Below are 22,816 nucleotides of genomic sequence, written 5' to 3' on the forward strand. Positions count from 1 at the left end.
ATCTTTCTACCTTCCTGGTGTTGTTATTTTTTTATATTATTATTTTTATTCTTATTTCTTTTTATTCAGAAAGGAAGTTTACTGACACAAGGAAAACTGTAAATTCTACAGTCATAACTCTTACAGCCAGGTCTGTGGGGCTTCAGCTCCCCTACTGCTTTCAGTATTAATGTCTCAATCTCATGTTAGAAATGCAGTGCAAATTAAAAGATGAAAAATACCCAAAAATTACATCTTAAATGATATAAAAATTATATGATTATTTGTAACTATCATTTTTATATATTAACTGTGAAAAATGGCTCTGAAGTGCTTTTTCTTAGAGTTTAACAATTAAGATAACAACTCTAGCCGTCCTTACGACACACTCCTGTGAAGGCAGGCACCTTACATATCCCAAGCACTCGATTTAAAAAATAAAAACAAAAATGAGAAGACAGAATTTTTACTGTAATAGAACTCCCTGGGAATGTTTGCTCATTTCTGAAGCTGATCAGGTCACTGAAAAGTGTTGTGTTTTTTTTTTTTTTTTTTTTTTTTTAAAAAGAAGTCTGATTGTGAACTGTATCGGGGGTTTCAGTTGTGTAACGTATCATAGCTTTAGTGAAATCTTCCCAGTAAACAGATTTCTGGGCTGGTAGCTGCTGAGCAGTATTTCTGACTGCTCACACTCCTCCTGAGTGGTCGGCTTACAACTTCCCAAACACACATCCATGTACATGCTTGTGCTCTCTTTAAGTGTTGTACCTAGACTTCATAATTTTGTACCATTTCCTCTATGATGTAAACATGCATGGCAGTACTTTGAAAATGTCTGTCTTTAGAAGACCATCAAGGAAGCCTCATAGGTAGGAAAAAAAATGAAAAAGGGAAAAGAAAAAGAAAAAAAAAAAAAAAAAAAGGAAAAAACACAAAGGGAATAATTGCAAAGATTTATTTAGCGCATTCTGTGCTTGGCACTTAGAAACAGAGTTCCGTGCATAGGGCAAATCTTTATACACCTTTTTCTTCATACATATTTTACATACCATTTTTATTGCCCTCTTTTATATTCATAATATTGACTCCCCCACTAGGCATATAAATACATTTATCTACAACACCTCACAACAAATCTCAATAATATCTGTATTCTGTTACTTGGTATTTGCATTTTCACACAACTTAAATGCATAGCTTGCACCAAGCTACAATTGTTTTCTTATTTTTAAAGGATTTGAAGAAAAAAAATGAAAGAAAAAAAAAAAAAAAAAAAAAAAACAGAAAAGAAAGTTGTCGAAAGGTGATCTATTTTCTATTTGGTTAAACAGAGGTCACATGGCAGGCAGGAGGTTGGAGAATACTCAACCTCATTGTTACTGAAATGCTAATGGTTTTCTATGGCAACTCTTGCATGCAAGGTAAGGGAGGCCAGCTGTACTGCTGTAGAGCAGAGCTCTCGTTTCTCATTGCTCTTCCCTGTGAGCTCAGTCTGGAGAATTTCCTCCCATTGAATTGAGTGCTAGAGGACACATGTTTCCAACAGAGGCTGTCATTCTTTTGGTTTGGATGCATCCCTTTGGGTAATGTCAACAAGAGCTGAGCTCTCTCTCCCCCTGTGCATCTTTCCAAAGATGCTTGTGTGAAGCTTCCAACTCTGCTTATGTCTGAGGTTCACTTAGAAGTTACAACTTTTCTCTCTCCTCTCTCTCTCATCTCTGTCTGCAGGCTGAGTGCTGGTAGGCTTGACCCTCACAAAGAAACCAGCTGTCACAAAAATACAGAAACCTTTTTGGGAAGAGAAGCTCCAGTTCAGCAGTGCCAATCCTGTGCTACAGTAGGAGAAGGGGTCACAGGCCACTGATGGCTTCAGAAACAGGCTGAGCGGCTCCAGCAGTGCGGAACAGTTCGGGAAGGGAAAGGCCTTTAAAGCTTTGGCCCCTCATGAGCAGTGCTGCTTTGAGAGGGCAAAATCTTGGGAGACTGCCTTTGTTCAACACCCAGAGAAAGCAACACGAGGACACAGCTCCCTCCACACCAAGAGCTCACACTAGCTGAGAGTTAATGCATAAACTGTATATTTGGTTGCTTCACTCCAGCTTCTCACGAAGTCATGCCCTTCTCTCTGCAATGTCCAGGAAGAGCAGACACTTGATGGCAGCTCCATAGGCCCTGGGTTACAACAAGCTGCAATGGCTGTCAGTGGAAGCTTTCCACAAGGTTTGGTGGTGCATATCTAGATGGTTGTGTTCTTATTTATCATTACAACATTAGTTCCTCTATAAGTTTGAAGGCAAAAAGGTACTGGGGTGGGTATACCCATGGAAATAATGAAGGTCCAGCTGCCTTCAATGCCAAGGAGAGGCACAGCTTGTTAGACCATGTGCACAGACATCTGTGATGAGGAGCCCTGAACAGCACCGTACTGTCTGTTGTCGCAGGCATTGGCTGTCTGTTGGTTGCCAGAGGGGGGGCTGATCATGTGCATCCCATGCTCCATCCCTGTTGAAAGGTATTGCCTCTCTCCGAAAGCCCCCCCAGACGGGGAAGAGCAGAGTAAAGTGCTTTGGGAAGTGGTGAGTTTCTCTGGGCTTGCCGCCAGCCTTGGGGAAGCCGGGAAATTGTATCCATAGAGGTTGTAGGGATTGTGCAGGGAGAAGGCATTGTAGGAGCTCTGCTGCATGTGGCTGCCACCAAACATGTGTGAGGAGGAGGAGGTGGACGCAGGGTTGCCTGCTTGCATGACATACTGAAACTGGGAGCTGGGGAAGGACCCCAGCTGGCTGCCATAGGCCTCCATCTTGCTGTTGCTGGGCAAGGAAGAAGGAGTCGGCATTCCTGAGATCAAAGATGGAGTCCTCTGAGGCATGAAGGTTTCGGAGGGCTGTGAGGCAGAAGCAGTGCCGCTCTGCAGCCGGTTGTAGCTGCTGTCACCGAGGCCCGGGTAGCTCTGCAGGGCAGCCATGTTGCTTCGGGCACACGGGGGGTAGTCGGAGAGGTTGAGGTTGCAGAGCTGACTCTCCCGGCAGCCAACGTTGAAAGTGTTTGGGGCCAGATGAAAGGCTGGAGGGGAGCAGGATGGAGAGAGAAGGTGAGAGGAAGCAGAGGGTGACGGAGTCCCTGTGCTGGAGGTTGTTGGGGAGGTGCCTGTGCTGCCTCCTGCAAAACAAAACACATGGGAGTATGTTCAGAGCCTGGGATCACATGTGCAAAACAAGACAGTCTCATTAAGAAACAGCTTAGTTTAATAAAGAAACAAGGGTGGTAAAATGGCCGCTGGAAAATTCAGGCTCTCTTGGCAAGGGCCTTCATTTTATTAATAGCATCCCTTGGTCTTTCCTGCTGCTTTTTTTGTTATGATTTTGCTTTTCAATGGGGTTTTCTTTCCTTGTAAAATAGGAGAGGAAAGCAAGCAAGCCACAGAGCATTGCAAGCAGGGGGGAAATCTGCAAGGAAGTACAGCTCCATCAGTCAAGAGATCTGCCTTGTCTCCTCTCCTGGTCTCCAGGAAGACCACCAGTCAGCAGACTGTATGGCCCCACTACAAACATGCTTTATCATCTGCTCTGGGGGCTTGTGGCAGGAAGTGACTGAAAACATGTTGGACTTCTACACTGTTCAACAGCTTTCTTGGATGGCTCGTGATGCTGTGGTACTGATTTAAGCCAGAAGTAACACTAAAATGAATAGACACGGTTTCAAGCTATAGCCTGTTCCATGGAGCCAATGAAGGGGATGTGTCAGGATTTTCACTCATGTTTTAACTTTAAAATGGATTCCATATGATGTATCACTGATGTTAACAAAATATTGATGTATATGCTTGTCTGTGGTTTCTATATATATATAAAAATACATTATTGTTACAAATGGTAAAGTTAATTATTTTGCACAGCAGGGACGTTCACATGTTCTTACTTGGGGAAAACAATAGTATGTAATACCGCCAGTAACATGGAAGGTATGTGATATGAAGAAGATGATGTCACAATTCTGAATTTGAGAAGAGATTATTACAGCCAAGATTATGAGTTAGAGAAAGTTTCTCTGGTCAACCAGGAAAATCAGTTCTCTGCTTAAGGGAATGATGCTTTCTGGTGTAAAACTTTTTTTTTTTCTTTTTTCTTTTTTCTTTTCAGTTGAATGATTCTCTTTGTATGAGCTTCCATTTCTGCATTACAGCAACTAACACTGAAGGTTCTTGTAAAAGGAGCAAAGAGGTTCTTGTGAAGTGAGTTGACTAGTGGATCAGTAGTATGAGTGTAACTAGGAAAACAACTGGTAAGGCAGCATTTTGTAAAGGCTAGAGGATGACAGGTGAGAGACTAAGGGATTAGAAAAGAGTGGGTGACTGGAATTTAACCAAGGCAGAAATTGCACATTGATGGTCCAAAGTAAGGGGCAACTTTATCTTGGGTTGCCTTGTGGATGCAAAGCAGGATTTTGAGACCAGTCTAGGTCTGATGCAAAATGGGGAGGAACTGAGAACAATGCTATGTGATGAAAGGAGATGGGGTGATGGTTGGGATGGACACTAGAAGGACAGGTTCTGTGTCACTATATGGTGATGACAATTATATCTGATTCTTTCTAACACTTCTAAGATAAAACTTAATGGGTCATTAGGGTGAAAATGTAGCTTTGAGAAATTAATGATCTTTCTTTCTTTCTTTCTTTCTTTCTTTCTTTCTTTCTTTCTTTCTCTCTTTCTCTCTTTCTCTCTTTCTCTCTTTCTCTCTTTCTCTCTTTCTCTCTTTCTTTCTTTCTTTCTCTCTTTCTCTCTTTCTCTCTTTCTCTCTTTCTCTCTCTCTCTTTTTTTTTTTTTTTTTTTGAAACAAAAGCCGTAAAAAAGAAGAAAGGCAGCCTTGGGTAAGCACAGCCTGGACTGGCTGCAGTGACACAGGTAGCATCAAGAAAATGCAAGTTTCTGTGCTCCTAAGTCAAAAGTAGTCATTCCCATTACCAGTCACGGGGATGAATACTTATTGCTGACTCTTTTGCCTTTTACATCAGAAGACTAAAAGAGAAACATTGTGTCAAATCTCTGGTAGAATTAAGAAGAAATTTTCAAATTTCAAATATCATCATGAATTCTCTATATTCTCTTCTTGACAATGCTGAAATGCTCAAGCCTGCTACGGCATTATAACTCCAGAGTCCAAAGATGTTTTGTGTGTTTCTAATTGTGTATGGATTATAAAAGGTACAATTCCCTGATTAATTTAAAGTCTCTGACAGATAATCTCTGATTAATTTTGTTGTGGTAGGTTAAGAGAGTACCTCCTTTAGCCTTTTTCCCTGTCTCTCTGCTATGGGTAGTCAAAACTGCAACAGGGTCGGCAGAAGGGAATGTGTGCCCCTACATAAGGAGTTTCATTATGAAGTCTATTTTAGTTCTGGCAAGAGGGAGGTAAAAAGGAGAGCATCAATGCCAAGGGAGTCTGAAGCAATTGCTCATGGAAAATTATCTGGGATTTCTCATATGAATGACACCATACTAGTCAATTGACCCCCAACCTCCTTTGTCTGAAAGGTGCACATAAACCATACTTTGGACTCCACCACAGTGTACTTTCCTTGCTAATATTTCCAGACATCAGTTCCTATTATCATCTGCAGAGCTTCCTCCCTTCAGGGACTCTCAGTCCATGAAGTCCTTACCTAGTGCACAGGAGGTGAGCAAGCACAAGCTAAAGCTACATCAAGGCCATGCCCTGTACAGCAGCAGTGTCTCATCAGGCAACTGCACAGAAGAGCTTTAGAGTAGTTTGAAAAATCACTGCCCTTCAGCTGATTGCAGGTAACTGCACACATGCCCAGACAGTTAGAAGAACAAGTGAACCCAGTCAGTTTAGCCTGCCTTCTATGAACAACTCTTAAATCTAAACATTGTGTAAAGAGCTTTCCTTTTAGCACCACTCGCAGGGAGCTATGCAACACCTGGCTGCTGCTCATCTCAGCTGAGTTAGCCTCTCAGTCCCCTACTCCAACTTGATCACTGCCATTATCTGACTGCATCAGCTGCCTCCAGCTGTTGGTACAGTTGGACTCAGACAGACATAATTCAGTATTCCCTGTCTCTGTAAGGACAGGTGTGGCTGAGGTTTCTCAGAGCCTGTGCCATAACTTTCTAACAAGGGTGGGAACCCCAAGATGCTTTGTCTTTAGGATTTTACAAAGTACATGTACAAAGTGATTCTCTCTCTGAGTGCAAATGCTTCTTAAACAGCTCAGCATGCTTCCATGTATGAGCTACTTTAGCCTAGCAGGTCTACAGATGTGGGTGACAGGTTCAGCATGGCCAGCTTAAAGCCTGGAGACTACTCAGCCCAGCGGGACAGTGTTTGGCACACAGCCTCAGCCCCAACATCTTCTTCCCCCCAAATGTGAGCACGGCATAGCCTGAAGGCCAGACAGTTGGGAGCCATCAGTGCTGCCTTAGAGGAACCACAGCCCCTTCTCTGACACACACTTGACCTACTGGTATCTTCACCATGTGATAGGCATGTGCCTGAGCACCTGATGGTGCAGGATAGGGGCTGGAGCTACTAGTCATTTATTTGGCTTGCAGTTCTCCTCCTGGCACTTTGCTTGAGCTAATAAGCCCTCCTGAGAGGCAGCTTATATTCACTTGGGCACAGAGCCATGCTAATACAGCTCTCCAGCTTTCCAAATGGAGCTGGCTGGGAGCTGGCATGTGTCTGGCCAGCATGGAGCACAGACAGGGGAGCCTGCCCATGTAGATGTACCCTAAGTTACTCCTGAAATGTCTGGACATGTACATATACATAAAGTGTTTTTCTAAAGCATAGGAGAACCCAACTCTTCATGGGTTTTCACAATGTTCTACTCTTGGACACAGCAGTAAATTAATGTGGTGGTATGCATGCAGGAAAATGAATTTGAACAAAGAAGTAAAATTCCTTTCCCATTCTGTGTACTCGTGTGTGTGCACTCTAAGTATAGCTTACAAATCTTTCTCTCCATCTTCCAAGTTCCTGTACCTTTGGTGGAAGAATAAAAATGAAGTTTTTTGTCCAAAGATGGAAATCTGAGATTGTTATAAAGGAGAGATTGTGCAGATTGCCAGGTGATCTGACAGACTGATAGATTATGAGGCCAGAGGGAGCTACTATAAATCAACTGATCTCATGTCCTTTAAGATCCAGGCCTCGCACTAGCCTGGATTTAGTCCTGTCTCATGCATCACATTCCTCAGTCCTGGTTGATGCCTACTTGCATCTCCAGGTGTCTAAACACCACCAAATCAGATGCCACTCCTGCTTCCATATTTTCTGACAACTTTTGCCTTGCAAGCATAACTGACACTCTGAGGTCTTCCTCCCATTTCTGTCTTCCCTGAGCTCCAATCTAAAAGCCTTAGAAGGACTGAAAAGTCCTCCTTCTTATGCCACCACTAAACTTTCTGAGTTCTCCTGTAACCACTTTGGAAAACTAACAACTTTGATGTCTCCTCCTAGGTCTCTCACTGAGGAATGGCAGGGCCACCAAGTACATAACATGCTGCAGTCTCCTGTCATTTTTTCCCAGTATCAAGGACTGAAAAATTCCCCCTTCCAGGGGAAGGAGAGCCATTTCTGTCTTCACAGTGTAGCTGCCTTTTTTCTCTCTAGAGCCTTTGGCCAATTATCAAATTATGAAACTGCTGGTAAAATCTTTAAGAGGCTCAAATGAGACCCAAAAGCAATCGCATGTTAAATTGTTGTGTTGGTAGGGGAAATATAAAGACTGCTTTGTACTTCTTTGAGATATAACTCACAGAAAGAATGGTTACAGCAATAGAATTAAAGGGGAAAATATGTATTATATGGGACAAAAGACAGGAATGAAAGGAAACTTCAGTAAAAAAAAAAAAAAAAAAAAAAAAAAAAGAAAGTTCAGTAAATCATAGAGAAGGATTTTTTTTTTAAATAAATTTGCCTCAAATTATGGGAATCACTTGAATTAATGGTAAATCTAGAACAACTGAGAATTATATTTTACTTCTCTTTAGCTGTTATGGATTCTGCAATACAAACTGACCAGTCAGCAAGTTAGAGATAGGACTTGACTCAGACATTCTCCAAAATAAAATACTTTCAAGATCTAATGGTGAAAAGCAACACTTTTTTCTAATGTGGACAAACACTATGAAAAGTTACAATTCAGGATTTCTGTTTTCAATTCACATTTATATCCAGAGCACCAAGAGGGTTTTCCCAAGAGAGACAACATCCCCTTCCAAGTCCCCACAGGCTAACTTTAGCACAATGGTTTCTCATATAAATATAGTTTGTGGGGTCTGCTCCACACAGTCTCAGAAGACTTGTTGGATGTGACTTTGTCTTGTGCGTAGACAGCTTTAGAACAGCATACACACCATTTTTGTGAATTAAACATCAGTTCCTACAGAAATATTTCCTGTTTCTCTTCTTCAGATATAGACAAATCAGGACTGGAGAATGATGAGCCCCACAGTTTAGCAGAGAAAATTGATCACCAGTGATAAATAAGCACTATCTCTCACCTGTACAACTATCATCTGAGCACAGACATTAATATGTGAGTCACAGAATGGAAGCTACCCCAGAAAATGTCATTGAATTAAAAAGGATGATGAAAAGGACTCCTTATGACACACACCTTTCAGAAAATCACTACAGTAGCAAAGAACATTGCAGAATATGCTGCAACTTTGCAGCTGATATTAACCGACATCATGGTGATTCCTTTGTTGGTAACAAAAGTAAACTGAACTGAGAACTTCTTCCTCCATTCTTGGTGGAGTCCACTTTGGTCCAACATAGGCCTTGGAAGCTCCAGCACATTAGACAATAAATAAAAAAAAAAAAAAATGGTAAAAAACAATAAAACCCTGGAAGCATAGTGGATCAAATTTTCTGTAGAAAAATAGAGTAAAAAATGCCATGGCATTGTGTCAAGTTCAGAGCACATACCATATTCTACTTTTAACAAAATAACATGCCACTCTGAGGAAATGGTGCAAACCTTCAAATTACCTTTGCCTTCCTTAGTTTCATGTGAAATCTGATCAACATTTATAGAATAATAGAGATTTAGGCATCAATAATTAGGCTTCAGGGTAAAAGCCTCCCTGGAATAAGAGATTGCTTCAGGCTCTTTTCAGGTCATCATGGAGTAGCACAGTCTTTGACTCACAGACACTCATGGCACAGCTGGGAAGGTATTTTAATTTATTTTCACTGTGAAAAATGAGATCTTGGAGCACCAGAAACACCCTTTCCCTAAAGAAAAACTGTCTGCATTTCTACCAAGATGGAGCTGGAACCATTTGTTCCCTGTTGCTTTGTTTAAATGAGGCAATATACTAGCCATGTGAAGTATGCAGCAAAAACCAGCACTCCATCCCAATAACTCTGGCAACAACTGCTGTTTTCAATCTCTTCTTCAAGGTCAAAAGAATCAGGAAGATAATTGAGACCAAACCCATACATCTGACCCCTGCCAATAGCCTAGACCATTCACAATTGATTTCAAAAAGGAAGAAGCATCCAGATTGTCTTGGTGGCACTGCTGAAAGAACTGATGGCTGCTGCAGTCAGGAGGCAAGTGGCCAAACAGATGCATTCATGGGTTCTTCAGCTTCCTTTGACATCAGCAGTTCCACTCTCTTGGGAGACACTATTTTGGGGATCTGGGGTCTCAGACAAAGCCAAAAAGATCTTTCTGCCTTGAAGTGCCTCTGATGTCAAGTTCTGGAGGACTCAGGCTTACCTCCACTTTACACCAACACGTTTGTGCATTTGTGGTATTGTTTGCAGATGGGTGCAATCAGGGCAGCTCTCTGAACACTATGCCAAACAAGAACAATATACCAAAGGAGAAATGAGTAACAAGCAGTACAGACAAATGTTGGCAAGACAGTGGCGATGCCTGCAGAAATAGGGTAATGTTTATAGACAGAGAAGCTGGAAAAGCAGCAACATCAGCTCAGATTATGTCTACCATCTGCTAATACATCATGCAGCCTTAAGGTCTGTCCAAACTGACCACTACTACAAGAAAATACTGTTGTTTTCCAGAAGCAAATAGGTGAAGTGAACCTCTTCCACATGGAGGAGAGGGAGCCTTTTGCGTGTATCCTTGTTGGCATGAGACTGCAGCATTACAATGTTCTCTCTCAGAGGAAGACAGTAGGAGCTGTGCTCAAATGCCAGTTTGTACACATGTGCTGCCGTATCCTACCAGAGACATCAAGAGCTCTCCTATGACAGAGGAGCACACCCCTCTTTGCCTCTGCTCTGCCCTATTAGACATATTTCAAGCTTTATATGCTAAGCTTAACAGCCATTAATGATTTTACAGACTGCCTAATGGGTGGCCTACCTACCTGAGATCTTCAAGATAAGATCAATGGAGATGCTCAACTTGATGGAGAACAGATTGAATGTACTGAAAGCAAGCGGTAGAAGGGCATCAGCAAAGGCAAGTGAGGAAACCCCACTTGAAAGAAAAGCTGCTTTGAGAGTTCAGCAATTGGAGCTAAGATGTTTGACTCTTGTGGATTTGGTGTACATGTATCAAAACAGTGTTTTAATGGAGAAGTTAAATTTTATGTTCTGTAAATCTGCCAATATAACACATTATATGACTCTCATACTTGTCCTGAAGTCCTACTTAGGATGCAATTCTTCTCACCAGAACTTTTATTTTTAGTTTTTGCTCAAGTCATCAGCTTTCATAGGAAGGATTGGATACTGATCACTGTTCTAGTATTGTCACAGTGTCTATCTAGTCTCTATGTCCTGGCAAAACTTATAGTCACAGACAGTGATCTGCTCATCTCAACATCCTGTGGGAAACTGTATATCATATAGGAGCCAGCAATGGCTCTTTTTACTCTTGGAAAGTGACACAACCCAGAGTTACCGGAACTCCTATTTTTTTTCCCATTCTTTCTCTCTCTCTCTCTCTCTCTCTTTTTTTTTTTTTTTTTTTAATGTTCCCTGTTAAAATCAAGAAACTGAGCCACGTATTTTTAATAATGAGAATCTGGATGAGGTTCAATCTAAATTTTGAAAATATATTCCAATTAAAGACTTTAATAGATTCTTGGCTTTCCCCACATCTCATTGCCATGTGTATTCAATAATCCCAAGCCCCCTTTTTCCCTAGTAATAAGTAGTAGACTGCAGAGCGGGTGACATCATTCTCCAGAAGGTCAGCCTCTCCTAAACTGCTGTTTTCTGATCATCTGTAAGGTTTTGTCTGGGGGCACTTTTATACAGACTGGCTGCAGCTCTGCTCTGACTGTGTCAAACGTGGTGCTTGTTCTAGTAAACCTGTGATGACTTCTGCATTGCATGCTCCAAAAGAGAGGTTTGGTGCTCAGGTCAGGAGGGTTCACTGACAGAAATTACATTCTCCTTGTTGGTAGGGCAACACAGTGACTGTGATGACCACAGACCTGCAGAGGCTTGCTGATGCACTTGGCTACACCAGTAAGAAATGGGAATAAAGTTTGTGGACCACTAGTGCCCACCACACCAGACATCTGTGTTACCAGTTGTGGTATCAGGCTCTCCGGCTTGTGTGGCAGCTGAAACTTATCATTGTGTAAATTAGAAAGTTATTTAATCCTTGTACAAAACAGCTGCATACAGTGCTCCGAGTATCAATTCTCTGTGTTGCTGTGGCCCTTGCTCAACATATAGCTCAGGCCAAGTGAATGAGCAAAACACTAGGATGCATGTTTAACAAGAGAAAGGGTAATGTGGAAAAAATTATAATACCTTTAGATAATTGTATCATGTGGCTGCATCTGGAATATTCTGTGCAGACTTGTTTTTAAAGAAACGATTAAGGACCTGGAAAACCTCCCAATAGAAGAGAAATGAAATGACTGGCTCTATTCACTGTGAGAAGCACGGAGTAGGGACATAAAAACCTATAAAACAATTAATTATATTAAGAAGGTGGATGGGAAAGAACTGTATTCTGCTTATCTCATTACATTCCATAAAAAGGGATGAATGTTCAATTACAGTAGAAAAATCGGAGTCACCTGAATGAAGTGTTTCCCAAAGTTGCACTATAAAAACATGGAAACCTCAGTTACAGGAATCTATCAAGGCTGAGTGACATGCAGCTAAAACATATTCTTTACTCAGCAAGATAATATAGGCCATGAGGGTTTAGCTCTTGATCTTTTTGATTAACTATGCAAAGTGAGCTTTCATTCTCAGGCATATTCTCTAGCCAACACATTATTCTACCTTTCTTTCCACTGAATTATAACATTAGTTCCCAGCCAGGAATTGTCTCCCAACTTCTTCCCACTTTTCTTTTTTCCTTCTACACCAAAGATTGCATGTCCCTTTTTATCACAGTGTTACATACATTATCCCTTCGCCTGTGCAGTGGCTTATCCACCATGACCTCCAAATCCTTGTCAGTGTCAATGCTTTCCAGCACACTCAGTAGATATGTACACCCTACGTTTTGTTCCTAGACACTTGATATTGTATCTGGCTGAACTTAAAGCCATGCTTTGTTTGAATATGTGCAGGTTACCAAGCAATCCCTATTGCTCTTCATACCCCTGTCCTCATCATTACTGATGACTTTGCAGTCTTTATGAGATTTGCACTTCTTAGCAAATGCAGTTTTATTTGGTTCTGGATCGGTTAGTCCAGGAAATAGTCGTTGCAGAGAAACACTGGTACTGTCCTCATCAGATGGTGTTTTCATGTTTAACATCAGCTTTCACATTTATTCGTCAGCTTTGAGATCAGCCTGCCACTCATTTCTTCAAATACACTAATGCTAACTTTTTCAAGCTGGCACATGTGGCATTAAGTTAAATGTTCTCTAAAAATCCTTCACACCATTTATTTCTAATAAGCAAGTCAGATAATCAAATCAGATTTATTTGACAAAACTCTTTTAGAAAAGGCAGATAACACTTTTTATTTCATGAAAAAAAAAAAATACAAAAGGGGAAAAGATAAGAATCCATAGCAATCCTCAGCATGTAAAAATCCATCTGGAAAGCTGCAAAGTCACCATATTTATACTACTAAAGTCCCAAGCTTCTGCCCCAGAAAGCATCACTTTTCCTACCACAGTAAGGGGGACTCTCCATAGAAAATCAGGGCTGAATTCCAGAGTCCCTGCAGGGAATCTGTTCCAGAACTCCACTAGACTTCATATAACTGGAGCCTGTTACTTCTTCTTCTGTCCACCACAGGCAGCTTTTATTTCAGTGCTATGATATCCTCCCCCATCCCCTCTCCAGCCTGAATAACCATGACTTGCTTCTCATTGGTAATCACAGAATCACAGAATCACAGAATTTTCTAGGTTGGAAGAGACCTCAAGGTCATCGAGTCCAACCTCTGACCTAACGCTAACAGTCCCCACTAAACCATTTCCCTAAGCTCTACATCTAAACGTCTTTTAATGTTTCTTCCTAGGCACATGGCCATTTTTACTGCTCTCATCTTGACTCACTGCAGTAAGCATGCACTCCTCTTGAGTTGCAGTAGACAGACACAGCTAGGCTTCATGTATTTGTGCTGGCCTTTGGTGACTGTCCCAGCAGTCAGGTATTAAAATAAGGTGTGTTTGTACTTTGGCTTTGCACCGATTGCTGAGACCAAGGGTCAGCATGGCGCAGCAGCCACTGGAGAGGGGAGCACTGTGATGCAGGGAGTATTTCTGATGCATTATCTTAAGGTTCTTCTGCTTGGCTAAACGCAAAGCTCAAGAGCACTGTTTTTCAGTAAGTTATTAAGTTTTGAGACCAACCTGTGGACACAACCTTAGTTAGGGACTGCCCTATTCTTAGTGGTCTGTAGTGCAGTGGTGGTGGTCTGCACTGCTCTGGTTGGTCACATGGTACTGGCTTGCTTCCTGGTTTTTCAGCTGCCAAACTATATTAAAACAAGCTAAAAATACATTAAATATTTTCCTTTCCTAATATTACCTTACCACGTAAGCAAGAGCTGGACTTGCCACTAGGATGTTATCTGATAACCAAAGGGAGGGGAGGGGAGCTGTGCAAGCCCGAATAGGAGGTGAGACAGGCCGGCCAGCCGCCAGAGGAGGGAGGCTGCTTCAGCAAGGGTGATCAGGAGGAGAGGCTGTTATGTTTCTATTTAGGTGGGTGATGAAAACCTTTCTGAATCCCTTCTTTAACCCATCTCTGACCTTACACCCCACCACAAGTGCTCCTCTCCACACATTCCCCTGAGTTTCTTTAAAATATCTCCTGCCCCATGCTGTGCTGGAACTTCTCCTGATCCTGCCTGCCCAGTGGGCAGCCCCCAGCCTCTCTCTGGATTAGACCATGTCATCCCCAGGTGGATGCAAGGTCTGGAGGAAAGCTTTAGTTTGATGTCCAGCTGAAGCTGAAGAGACTGCAGAATGTGCTCTGCTACACATGGCACCCATTTATTTTTGACTCTTTAACCTCACAGGTGTCACATCTAAAGACACTTCGGGTTTGTTTCTTTTGTTGCATTTATACTGGGGGAAAGAAAAAACAAAACAAAACAAAGCAAAAAATATGTTGCACCAATACACTGCTCACAGTGATGACCGTGTTTTGAACTAGAAAGAACTGCAGTGAAGTCAGTGGGTAAATCCTATCAGCACAAAATAAAAATGGTATTGCAGCCTGAAACTAGAGATGAAAGCCCTGTTTAAGAAATGAGAGATACAAAGGGCAGAAGCTATGAAAAGACACAGTACGAACAACTGGGAAATACTTGGCCTACCCAATAATTCTTCCCAGCCTCATTCTAACAGTCTTTCCAGCAAGGCCCCCGGCTTTTGAAAGCAAGGCAGTGTGATCCTGGGGGGATGTGTACAGGGCACATTTCTGGTTTCCTGAAGCTTCCAGAGGACATACACTCCTTCCTCTTGGGTTCCCACTTAAATGGCAAACTCTAATTGTAAATGGTGAACAACATGCCTGACATGCTGGAACATTGCCTCTGTCTCTCTTTGCTCTCTTTGTGCTTATCTCAACTCATGCCATGCATGTGTACTGGTTCACCCAACACTGTGCTCCTTCCTGATCCATGTTTGAGCTCTGAGGACACCAGGGAAGTGATGCAGCTGCATCACACCTTACAATGTACAGCTTGCCCTGCGTTTCCTAGCTGACATCCATCCTCTCTGCTCTGTGTCCTTTCACAGACATCAAGAGCTCAACAACGCATGCGACCCCTTGCCCCCAGCACAAAGAGAGATCACTGCTCTTGCACCCTCTTCCCCTGCTTTTTCTGTGGCTCTTTGTGCAGTTCTTTGCATGCCCTTTGTACGCTCACCTTGCTGCTTCTGCATGGTAGTGAAATCTTCAAAGGTGAGGGTGCGCACAGGGGGCCTCCAGAAGGCGTAGGTCTCCATGATGGCCTCCAGTCCCGTCCTGTGGAATGGAAATAAAGTAAGGAGAGAAGAACATCAATCAGCTGGCAAGGATATTGGCACCAGGGAAGGAGGGCTCTCATCTTGCTTGACAGGCTGCCAGTGGCCACTAAAAGGCCACCGTGGCATCTGTGAATTTCGCAAGCAAGCCTTCCCACATGGGTGCTGGCTGCTAGAGTAAAAAAACATTTCCCCAGTCTAAGATTTCAAAAGCTCCTAACAGTTTTTCAGTGGCTTTTTCTTTTTTAAAAGGATCCTAAATTTTCATTCTGCTTGGGAGGTGACAGCCAGCTCCTCAAGGCACACTTTTTCACAGAACTGGCTTCCACACTTTATGGACAGAAGCTGTCATACATGCAAATGTGGGAGACTGGGGATCCAGCCTACAGAACCCGAAAGTATTTTTGTGAATGGCCTTTCCCTGTCACTTCCCGCTTCTGGACACTGTTCTGAAGTGCTATTGGAAGTCGTCCAAAAGAGAGTCTTGTTGGTTTTGGATTTTGACTGGAAATAAGTAAGAGGCTTTTCATAAAAAGGTTGGTGGCATCTCTGCTTCGGGTCTCTAACTCACTGTAGATAAGGTACCAAAGAGAAAAAGCCAAAAATCAAGTGAGAACAAGTTTTCCTCTTAAAGGTCTGGAGTCTCAGGTTTGTTTTTTTGTTTTGTTTTGTTTTGTTTTTGTTTGTTTGTTTCATTGCAGAAAGTTAGCTCTGCTGAAGTGTCTAACTCCACAGGCTCACTGAAGACATAAGTGTATTACCAGAAGATCCCCATGTTCTTTATGAGACAACACACTGTCTCTTCTTCCCAGGAAAGATTCTTCTCTGCAGACACTGAATTTCGCTCTGTTTCCCATTCCTTGCCTTTCCCTGCATCTTTTCCTGTAGGAGGTTATAGCCCTTGCATGGGCTTAGCACAACTAGAGATGCTTTGTCAAATGCGAGAACATATCCTCTTTCAATGGAAAAGTCTCTAACATCCCCAGAGCCTCTCATCAGATGTTGAGCTGATACTGGAGCTGCCTTTTGCTTCTGAAAATGTCTTTCTGCACGTGCCTCTACTCACTCAGTTAACTTTCCAAAGTCTCCCCGGAAGCTCAGATGCTTTAAATACATTGGAGTTGGCAAACCAAACTCTGTATTTTAAGAGGAGGTTTAGAAGTGAGGTTGTTGCATGGTGTTTATTAGCTGCTAAGCTGTTAGAAGTAGAAACAGAAGACATCTCTGCATAGCAGTCTCACACTAGCACTGAACACATTACAACAAAACTATTTAGTTAATACAGTGGCCTCTGCCAGCTCATGGAGCTTGGAGACAAGGCAGTGCAGAGCGTGAGCCTGTCTGCTAAGCTGGGTTCTGTGTGCAGAAGCAGCTTCAGACTACCAGTACCACCCCCAGGATTTCCTGTGCTCCCCACATAAGGAAGCCGCACATGTGCAGGCTCCGGCTGCTTCTTGACATGCACAACCAGGAAGAGACGGGTACCAATCTGCATCCTTTTGAAACAAACCCCAGCCCAAATGCCGGGGGAGGATTTTCTGTTACCGTAAAAATCCGGAGAATAAAATGCCCTGAGCAAGTCAACGTAACAAGATCGACTGCTGAAAGAATCAGCCTTGATGGTTAAAAATGAGTAATCTGTCCTGAAATGCAAGCTGAAAGCTCCAGCCCTGCAAATCCAGCTGTTCTGCATCTGCCACAGGGGTGGTGCAGGGGAGCAGAGAGGCCAGCTCACTGAAGCCAGTGTTTGCACAGTCTGGTTCAACCATGAATCCTTGTGCACGTAGCCTAGCACTGCACCAGCAGCTGACTTGTAGCTCTGTTCTCATCTAGATGGAGATATAAATACACCTTTCTCTTTTGGGTATAGGTAAAAACAATAGATACAAACATCATTAAACTTCTTGGCCTGGTTAATGGTTGGACTTAATTATCTTGAAGGTCTTTTTCAGCCTAAATAATTCTAGTATATGATTTTGCTCCCTTCCCATAAAAATAACAACAACAACAAAACAAAACAAAACAACAACAACAAAAAAAGCTGTTTCCTTGTGACTTAGGGAAACAAAAAACAAAAAAAAAAAACAAACAAAAAAAAGCTGTTTCCCTGTGACTTAGGGAAACAATAAGCTATTGCCCCTGCCTCTTCTTCGAGCCTGCATCATTCACAGCTCAAACTTAAAATTTCTAACTCTCAGTCTACAGCTTTCCCTTGTATCAATACAGTTCTCAGAAGAGAACTGTATTTCTAAAAGAAAATGAAAAAAAAAAATAGGAGATAATAAAAGAAGAGAGAAAAGAATAAATGAGAAATAATATACTGCTTTCAGGGATCAGACTCCGCTCTTTCTATTCCTGCACAGGATGCCAGGGAAGAGAGGGATGCCACCTGGGACCCATCTCCTACTCCTGGACCTCCAGGGTAGCAGGTCTAAAACAGTCCCTGTGACACATACATGGCTCCTGGCCCCCCACATCCCCTCTGTAACTGCCAGCCTCACCAGATTCACAGCTTGCCCTGCAATGCTCTGGGCAGCTCTACAGCCACCACTACCTGAAGAATGGCCGCCAAACTCCACAGCAGGCTTAAAGACACCTCTTCACTCTTCCTTCCCCAAGTAAGAGCCCTTCGCTCCCACAGAAGCGTGCACAGAATTGTACATCTTGAACGTACATGACAAAACACCCCAAGTGCATGGTTGACAGCTCAAAGTTATGTCCAATTCTCCTACACACAAATTTAAGCCCCTCTATAACTAGATTATCTTTTTTTTTTTTTTCTCCTTTGTGCTGAAGTAGTGTTCTGGGTGTTTTTGAAATATTACCTGAGCAGAACACATATGTATTGAACTTTCAGATTATTCCATGGATCAGACAAGATCCAAGAGTCAGCAGCCTCATATATTGACCTGCTATGCACCTATCACCCCATTTAATGGAGTCTTGCAGCAAAGGAAAGTGCAGCTGTACAAAAACTTATTGGGTGAGAGTGCACACCACTTTAACATAACTATTTTTGCAACTCTTCAGCAGCAATCTTAACAGTTTCTTTTGGGCTTTGGTGAGAGCTGCTGGTACCAAGTGTGCTGAACATTATCCATGTGGCATCCACTTTCTCTTCCAAAGAACTGCACTGAAAAATTGACTTCAAACTGTCTATCAGGCCATAAAGCTTCCCCTCTCACACCATCTTTATGAAGGAAGTAAAACAGTATCAGAAGAGGACTCACTGCCAGCTTTATTTTAATAAGGTCAGTCCTTTAAAAGGTATCCAAAATTTGCTCTCCTTTTCATTCATTTTTTTTTTAATTTATTTTTAGTGCTATAAAGTTTTAATAATAGGCAATAAATGAAACAGTTCCATTGTCTGAAAAATGAAAAAAGATGTACAAGCTATCTGTGCATGTCCATAATCCATCCCATATGGCCGACCTTGCCATTCCTGCTACATGCAGGATTCAGGTCATCATTTCATTGTTCAATGGGGAAGCCAAGCTATTGGCTCCAAGCATCCTCCTCACTCTCTTACCCTAGACAAAAGCTCTAAAAGCTCTTCCAACACAAACAACTTTTATTCACCTCAGCTGCCCACATCTGAAAGGAAAATGCTGTTGCTTGCCTTCAGCTTCCTTTTTTTTTTTCTTCCATCACCCTGCTGGGTTTCCAGACTGTTGCCCCTTCTGGCTTCCTCCTGGATAAGGAGCTCCCCTAAGCATCCCACTGTCAAATGAACTTTACTCAGCCTCCAAAAATAGGATCTGGCATTAAACCTGCACCCCCACTACCCAAACATTTGGCTAGCTGATCCCCATATGTCAAAAACACTGCTTCTCAATCTCTTGAAGTTCATGAAAGCAAACAAGTAATACCGGGCTTGTAAGTACATTGCCCCCTTAAAGAAGTATCTCTTTTATCTAGGTATCCTTTCACCACCAAGATCAGGTCTCTTCCTTTACTTTTACAGATGCCTCATCTAATAAGAGGTAACAGACTAGGCTTTCTCACACAGCCTAGCTCCCTAACCCACCAAGCCTGACAGCTAAGTTGCTGAACAACATTTGTTAGTCTTAATTAGTTTTATAAACAGTACGACCCTATAATTTCTGCATCAGGCAACGAGAGTGAAACAATATCAGAATAAGAAATGAGTGAAGGAAAATCATCCTTCTCTGTTTCATGGAAAAGCCTCACCACAATGAAGACAGGCAATGTCTTAGGGAAGAAATGGCCCAAGAGTTCCTCTTCTCCCATCATGCTTTGTTTTTCCCAGTTTTTGCATCTTCTTTTTAATTTGCTAGCAAACTCTAACCATGGCTCTGGTTCAGCAGACCAGTGTGGCTGGGATGGGATGCCCTGGAGCAGTCTCAGGTGTTCTGTGGCCCCTACTGCTGCCACACTGTTTTTTTAAGCTTATACAGAAAACCTGGACATATATACCACTTCCCTTCTTCACAAATGGTCCCTTTCTCAAATTACCCTGTTTCTTTTTTTCAAAGGAGGCCTAAACTTTCAGTGGGATTTTCTCCAGCTACATTCTGATGCTCTGTAGCTGACCAAAGCTGTGAGGATGCAGGAAGTTGCAGAGCATCTTGATGATTACTGTAATTGACCAGCAATTCTGATGAGATTAAAAATTCATTAGGGGAAGAGGAACCATCCAGCACAGCTAAGAAAAATCACATTTAGTGAAGCCTTTCAACACACAGCTTGGATCTTAATGATTTTCTCCCTCCTATGTGTACACCTACATACATGTGTCCTCTTTAAAGGCAGCAGCTGAGTGTTACAGTGTCCTCTGCTAGCTGACAGCAGCAGTGCAACCTTAGCCAGACCACTGCTTGTGAGGCAGGCGTCTGACTGCTTATATATGCTTGCAAATACCTCTGCCTGTTTTTTCTTCCGAAAGCCTCAGGCTTCTCTCTTTGATGTGTAATACCTTAAAGATTTTAATTCCTCTTTACATCAGCAGAGAGCCTTACTGAGCCCTCCCCACAGCTGCAGCCATGTAGCAATTTCCTGCCCTTTCTTAAATCAATGAGCTACAAAGATCAGTAATTCCCAACCTTTTCAGGAAACTGTCCAAATTCACTGGGCTAGGACCTTATTAATGCCTTCCATGTTCATCTAGCCCACCATGTACCTGGAACTGCATCAATCCCTCTTCTAAGCGCAGCTTCCAGGGCAGCTGCATCTGCACACAGGGAAGACCTTGTACAGGGGGCACATGCTATTTCCCCCACACAGGGAAGGAGAGAAAAGGCACATGTGACCGATGTATCAGAACTAATACAGCAGGGATTAAATGAAGGTGGTAATGTCGTTTCACATAGCTGCTTTAAGATGAGAACAGAGGGCTGATCTAGGAAGTTGCCTAGGTCAGGACATTCTCTTTGTGAACATGGACAGCGTGCTATTTAAATGTGTGACTGGGGGGAATTGCCCACTCACTGAAGGCTTCCTATAACAAACCATGAATGAGGTAGCAGTCCTGGTGAAAGCACTCAAGAGGACCATGCAAGTAAAGCTGAATTATAATGCCCATGGGGACAGCAAATGAAGGCTGCACACACAATTTGCACTCTGGTCTGCATGCTCAGAGCCTTGCTTTACAACCCTAGTGTTCTTGTAATGTAGTCATATATGCCTAATTTCATCATTAATTTAATGTTTAAAGGCTTCGTCATGCTGATTTAAAGGATGCCCACAACATTTGTAAAACTGAAATATTTAGATCTGTTGAACACTGTTGGAGTCATGAATGGCAGAGAAAGTTGAAACTTTTTGCTTGGGCTTTCTTATTCCTTTTTTTTTTTTTTTTTTTTTTTTTTTTTTTAATAACACCATAATGTCTTCTAATAATACAAAAGCTTTTTTAATTAAAGTTCCTGCTTTACTATTGTGTCATTAAAATACAAGTTATTCTAATAATATTTAAGGTATTCCACTTAATCTTTTCATAAAAATACTGACAAAATTAAGCAACACAAAGTGAAAAAATTTGACATCACAAGAGAAAAACTGAAATGGTTCAACACTAGAACATTGTTGCCCTTTTATTCCAGAAACCTATCAGAAAGTTATTTTCAGAAAGTTATTTTTTCTTCTAATATAAAGTAAGCATTTGTGGTCCAAGTTTGGGATTTTCTTGTGAAAATTAACAACTAAATCTGCCTTTTAGACAGCATTTTGCATAAAGGAAAAGAAAGAAAGAAAAAAAGTAGAACCCCTCTCCTAGGACTTTCCATATTTTGCAGAGTATTATCTTGAGACCTATTTGTTTTCCAGTCTATGGTCCCCCATTTTTCCACCTCTATTTTTCATTTTATTAACAACAACAACAACAAATCTGAGAAACACTTCAGTATCTTCACAAGTTCCTTCATTTTTCCTAATGCTATAATAATGTGTACTGTAGTGCCATACCAGTAATACATGTATTAATAGCTTATCAGAGAAGCTAAAGAACATTTTAATGATGTTCTAAACAACAAATGGAAAAGTTCAGAGGAATGTGGCAATAATAGAAATAAGCATATATAAATACATTATTAAGCTCAGAAAAAAAAAAAAAAAACTGCAAAACATATACAGAAGAAAATAACCTTAATAGTAGCAATTATTGAAAAGATATAGAGGTAAAAGCAAATATTTAATTAAATATCTGACAACAAAAATACATGGTCACATAAAAAAAACAACGTTGTAAAGCAGGAAAGCAATGCTATCTTGACAGGTATGTTGTTTAAGAGTATCTGAAATATTCTCTTGGGGTTTTAGGAATACAGCTACAAAGTTTCCCTCTGCTTCCAGGCAGAGAAAAGAGCAGCACTGGAGGAGACTTCTGAAGAGAAATAGATCAGTTCAGCTGGATAACCTGAAAAGTATTTTCTAAGGAAGCCATCGCTACATCCTGTATCTGTTTAGACAGTTAGACAAAGTGAAACAGTTCTTCTGGTTCTTCTAAGAACCAGTCTGTAGCAACCTGCTCCTGTAAAACTGACTTAGTACTGAAAAACACATTCCCTGGCCTTACGTACATTCCATGTGTGATAATCAGGGGAAAGAAAGATTGTTAAGGACACACAAGTTCTCCTTACCTGTTTCTCCCAGAATCTCTGAAACCTTTAGCGAAAGGGTTTCTGTCAATTTTTAATCTGGTGATCTGTAAAGGAAGAAAAAGAAAATAAATTAATCTCTTTTTTTTTTTTTTCTTCAACAAATGACAATTATGGATGATGACAACTCTTTCTGAAGCCACCTGCACAACTATCTTCCACACTTTTTGCACCAGATTCATGTTGAAGTCACCCTTCCATTGTGCATGACCAGATTATCCATTTAGAAAATGAGTGGTGCCACATTAGAAAACATGTCTTTGCTCTGGGCTCTGAGAACCCACTGGGTGCTGGAACTGAAAAGCTGT

The 22,816-nt window shown here is 41.7% G+C and overlaps 1 protein-coding gene across 1 annotated transcript in view; it reads right to left on the minus strand.

Moving 5' to 3' along the window:
• Positions 1-1,070: 1,070 nt before the first annotated feature.
• Positions 1,071-22,816, minus strand: part of TBX15 (T-box transcription factor 15) — a 97,942-nt gene continuing 76,196 nt past the window's right edge. Inside the window, exons 6-8 of the mRNA XM_084501158.1 lie at positions 22,491-22,555; positions 15,297-15,394; positions 1,071-3,138 (exon numbers count right to left, since the gene is read on the minus strand). Coding sequence (XP_084357284.1) covers positions 2,354-3,138; positions 15,297-15,394; positions 22,491-22,555 — 948 coding nt within the window. The 3' untranslated portion in view covers positions 1,071-2,353. The remainder of the gene's footprint in view (positions 3,139-15,296; positions 15,395-22,490; positions 22,556-22,816) is intronic.

The sequence above is a fragment of the Aythya ferina genome, assembly GCF_964211825.1.
Source record: "Aythya ferina genome assembly, chromosome: 1".
Lineage (NCBI taxonomy): Eukaryota > Metazoa > Chordata > Aves > Anseriformes > Anatidae > Aythya > Aythya ferina.